The 4,389-nt window shown below is 37.3% G+C and overlaps 1 protein-coding gene across 2 annotated transcripts in view; it reads right to left on the bottom strand.

The window, feature by feature from the left end:
- The window catches only part of Rasgrp1 (RAS guanyl releasing protein 1), a 75,502-nt gene that overhangs the window by 3,401 nt on the left and 67,712 nt on the right, over nucleotides 1-4,389 (bottom strand). For both annotated transcript variants that reach the window (XM_010624644.1, XM_010624645.1), the window contains exon 16: nucleotides 867-1,252. In XM_010624644.1, the coding sequence (XP_010622946.1) occupies nucleotides 867-1,252 (386 nt within the window). The remainder of the gene's footprint in view (nucleotides 1-866; nucleotides 1,253-4,389) is intronic.

Here is a 4,389-nt window from a genome sequence, read left to right as displayed (position 1 = left end):
TATAATCCAAGAGCTATTTGCTTTTTCTTTTGTCCTATGCTGATTTTGAGGTACATGTACACCAAAATAATATGCATATTTATACTTCATAATATTTTTGTGTTACATTCTATTTTAAGTACTGGTTTAATTTGTCAAGTTTTGGCTAGGACATCTGGGATTGAAAAATGCCTCTAAAGTCCTTTCTCTATTACATGATTCATTTTTAAGTGTGTCTTTCATTTTTCTTCAAAGTTGTCTTTGCCAGTTTTACCTTTTAAGAAAAAAGACTTTATGTAACCCAAGTGTAACCATCCTCTGACTTCTTTCCTAAAGCGTGTGTTAAAATTATTTAAAGCAAGACTCTTCATAAGTTCATTTCAAGCACAAAATTGAACTTCACATCATATAATAGTAGCTTTTGTCTTCAAATGTTTCTCTAACTCCATACCTGAGAGTTTTGACGGGGAGGGTGCAGGACTGGGAACAATGTGGGGATCCTGAGGCCTAGTGGGCAGTTCTGCTGCGTGGGAGGTGGAGTTGTATGAGGAGATGTAAGTATGTGAACACTGAGTTACGTTCCTACTGATAACCACACACAGTACTGACCTTGTTTTGGGAAAAGGCAGGCAGTCATTCTCCTTTGTAAAATGAATGTTAATGTTAAAACTAATATATCCTTGCTTTCTTGTCTCTAAAATTGCTTCAACTGTCTGTAATTGATAGTTATTCCTCTATCCCACCCTCTGTTCTGTTTTTTTAATTTTTTTTTCGTTTACCCAGCCAGTAATCAACTTGATTTGACTCTTCTCCATCTTTAGCCCACATGTTCTTCTCTGCTTAGCTCCACTTTGCTAAGAGAGTCTGAAAAAAAGGAAGGTACCTACCTGTTCCAGCTCTTGGTACGTTGGGAGTCTGAGATGACGGAGGTCTTCTTTTGATTTTATGAGAGATTCTTTATTCTCCCACTTGACAAACGCCCGCTTTCTGACCAACACTGGACTGGGGCATGGTGATGTGGGGCTGGGAAGTACATAAAGGGTATCCTGGGCTGTCTTCCTTGGAGAGGACAGCACAAAGTGACTGGAAGGGCCCTCACTGCCAAGCCAAGGCAGCAATTCGGTCTGTGTGGTCTTGTGGGCAACAGTCCTTTTAAGCCGAACAGAAATCTTCTGTGAGGACACTCCCATCAGCACGATGGTCCGATCCTTACTCTCCTCACTGTGTTCCACAGCCTCCCCATTCAGGAATGTAAATGATCCTTCCTCGGGTGCTGTGTGGAGACACATAAGGTGTTATACTCAGAAAAGCAAACACTCAACATTCTCAGGTGAATTTTACATGAGACCTTTCTTGCTGTTACAGGAGTTGCCCATCTTCAATAGCACTCATTTTCAGGCCCCCAGTGTCAAGAGTGAGCAAAGGCTGAAATCCAGGGATTGGTGTTAGAATGTGTCCACCCTGAGGAAAGGGCATTTTTCTGTGTTTGTGCTTAGGTTGCCTACAGCATTACTGTTTCTGCAGACAAGTTGTAATTCCTGCCTCAACATTGCAGATTTTCACCAGTTAAGCATAGCAAGATCAATATATAGAGGAAAATAAATTACTTTGCATAAATTATTTTTCCATAACTTACTTTCTTTGGACTTGAGTTTGGAAGCTCTTACTACTCAAGTCTGTCTTGAGACAGGTGCCCTCTGATGGATAGTAGGGACTCTGTGGGAGCCACTTGTGTAATGGGTACAGCTTTTAACTTTGTGGAAGTGTGTTCCAACAATACTCCCCTCAAGTGACACTGAACAGGGGAAAGGACAGGTGGTGGGTCTGGTTTACTTCCTAAGACCTCTGCCCATTATCCAGCCTGGACATATTAACCATAAGGAATATTTTCCTAGAAAAGGAAAGTAAGATCAGATGTATGTGAGATGAGTAGTAGTAGGCTTTAAGATTAACAGCAGATCTACTTAAGTCTTCTGTTTGCAAAAACGTGGCATAATTCTCAGCTCTCTGAAAAGTCACTAAGACCTACAAAACATTTAATAAGCAGATTATAGTGTTTACTTCATTAAATGGGGATAAAAAATACCTTTCAGAGTTTGGAGAATGAAATGATTTACATGTAAAAGAATACTTTTTAAAAAATGTGCATATATAGTAAAATGTTTTTTTCCTACTACTAAATTTTCTAGCTAAGACATTGGATTGCTATTGAAAGGGCTTAATAAAACCAAAATTTCTAAGTAATGTTCTCTAGAATCCATAGTTCTAACAATGTACTGGAAATATTTTTTTTAATGGTAGTCAAGTTTTATTAAAGGTAGGAAAAAAGCTCTGCAGAGTGAGTTTGGGCCAAGTCAAAGTAGGAAAAAAAGGCACACTATATGGTGCGAGGGCGGACCACCATACAAGAGCAAGCACAGTGGCCTTACTACAGATCTTATAACTGAACTTCACTAAATTTTCTCCAAGGGGAATATGATTTTTCAATTCTCATTTAATATTTATCCAAATAAAGCTGAAAATGATCACTCATTTAAGTACTAGAATATTAAACTGTTACATTCACTCTAAATTTCATTGTTTTGGATGAGAATATGATTTTTTGCATTTCTATTTTCTACCTTTTAAAATTAACATATTACTGGGATTTCATGGTTCATTTTGATACATGCATACAACATGCTTTGCATTGATTATGCCCACTTCCCTTCTCCCTAATACCCTTCCCAGTTCCTAGTCTTTGCTATCCTATTTTCAGGCTTAGTTTTTAAGTTTCTACACACGATAGGCAGCATATGATACTTGTCTGTGTCTGGCTTATTTTGTTTAAAATGATGTTTTATAGTTCCATCTATTTTTGCTGCAAAGGACGAGATTTCATTTTTCTTTATGGCTTAATAATACTCCATATTTATCCATTCATCAGTGGACACATAGGCTGATTCCATATCTTAGCTATTTATGAATATTGCCCCACTAAACATGGATATACAGGTATCTTTCATTTTCAAGCTTCATTTTCTTTAGCTATATGTCCTAGAATGGGAGAAATGGGTCATCTGGTAGTTCCATTTTTAGGGGAACTCCATACTACTTTCCACAGTGGCTCTACTAGTTTACATTCCTATCAATAGGTACATGGTTCCTTTTCCTCTATATCCAGTTATTTTTCTTTTATAGCACCCATTCTGAGATAAGATGCTACTGCTTTGTAAGTATGGACTGACAGTTCTCTGATGGCCAAGATTTTAAGTATGTTCTCATATATTTATTGACTAACTCTGTGGAAAGTGTTTATTTAGATCATTTGCCCATTTTTAATTGGATTACATTGTTTGTCCCCCCTCTAGTTCACAGGGTTTGAACCCAGGACCTTTTCACTGAACTACAGCCTCAGCCCTTTTATAACTTTTAAATGTTCAGACAGGACCCTGCTTGGTCCTCTAGCCTTGAGTATGAATCTGTGATCCTCCTGCCCTACTTCCCAGAGAGTTGGAATTGCAGGTATGTGTGTACCACCATTTGGCCCTTGTTTTTGAGTTTTCTACATATTCTGTCAGACACATAGCTGGTAAATTTCTTCCAGTCTATATATAGTTCTCTCTTCACTGTGTTGATTCTTGTGCTGTGCAGGAGCATTCTGTTTGATATATCTCCATTTGTTACTTTTTGCTTTTGTTACCTATGCTTTTGAAGTCCTGTCCAAAAAAATCATTCCTTGTACCAGTGTCTTGAAGTGTTTTCCCTGTTTAGTAGTTTGAGTTTTAGGTTTTACATTAAGTTCTTTGATTTGTTTGAACTGATTTTTGTTCGGGGTGAGAAATTAGGGGTTGAGTTTCAGTCTTACTCATATAGATATCCAGTTGTCTCGTCACCATGTGTTGAAGAGGTTGTACTTTCCCCAATATATATATATTTGGAATGAGATAGCTATAAGTACATGAGTTTATTTCTGGATTTTTTAAATTCTGTTCCATTTTATTCTGTGTCTGTTTTTATGCCAGTGCCAGGCTGTTTTGGTGACCATGGCTCTGTCGTACATCTTGAAATCCAGTATTTTGAGTCCTGCAGCTGTGCTCTTTTTACTAAAAAGGTTTCTTGTGAGTCTGTATGGATTTTCATTTTTTTCCCCTACTTTTGTGAACAATATCATGGGCATTTGATGGAGATTGCACTGAATCTGTAGATCACTGTGGTAGTACAGTGGATGTTTCAACAGTTCTAATCCATGTACAGGAGAGATATTCCTGTCCTTCAGTGTTTTCATTGGTGTTTTATAATTTTCATTGTTGAGATCTTTTACTTTGTTTATTCCTACGTGTGGGTGTATATGTGTATCTACTGTGAATGGGATTGTTACCATGATTTATGTATAGCAACTTTTTTTTTTTTTTTTTTTTTTTTTTTTTC

The sequence above is a fragment of the Fukomys damarensis genome, unplaced genomic scaffold (genome assembly GCF_012274545.1).
Source record: "Fukomys damarensis isolate Sample0158 unplaced genomic scaffold, DMR_v1.0_HiC HiC_scaffold_17, whole genome shotgun sequence".
In the NCBI taxonomy this organism is placed as follows: domain Eukaryota; kingdom Metazoa; phylum Chordata; class Mammalia; order Rodentia; family Bathyergidae; genus Fukomys; species Fukomys damarensis.
This window is presented reverse-complemented; position numbering and strand designations above follow the sequence as displayed.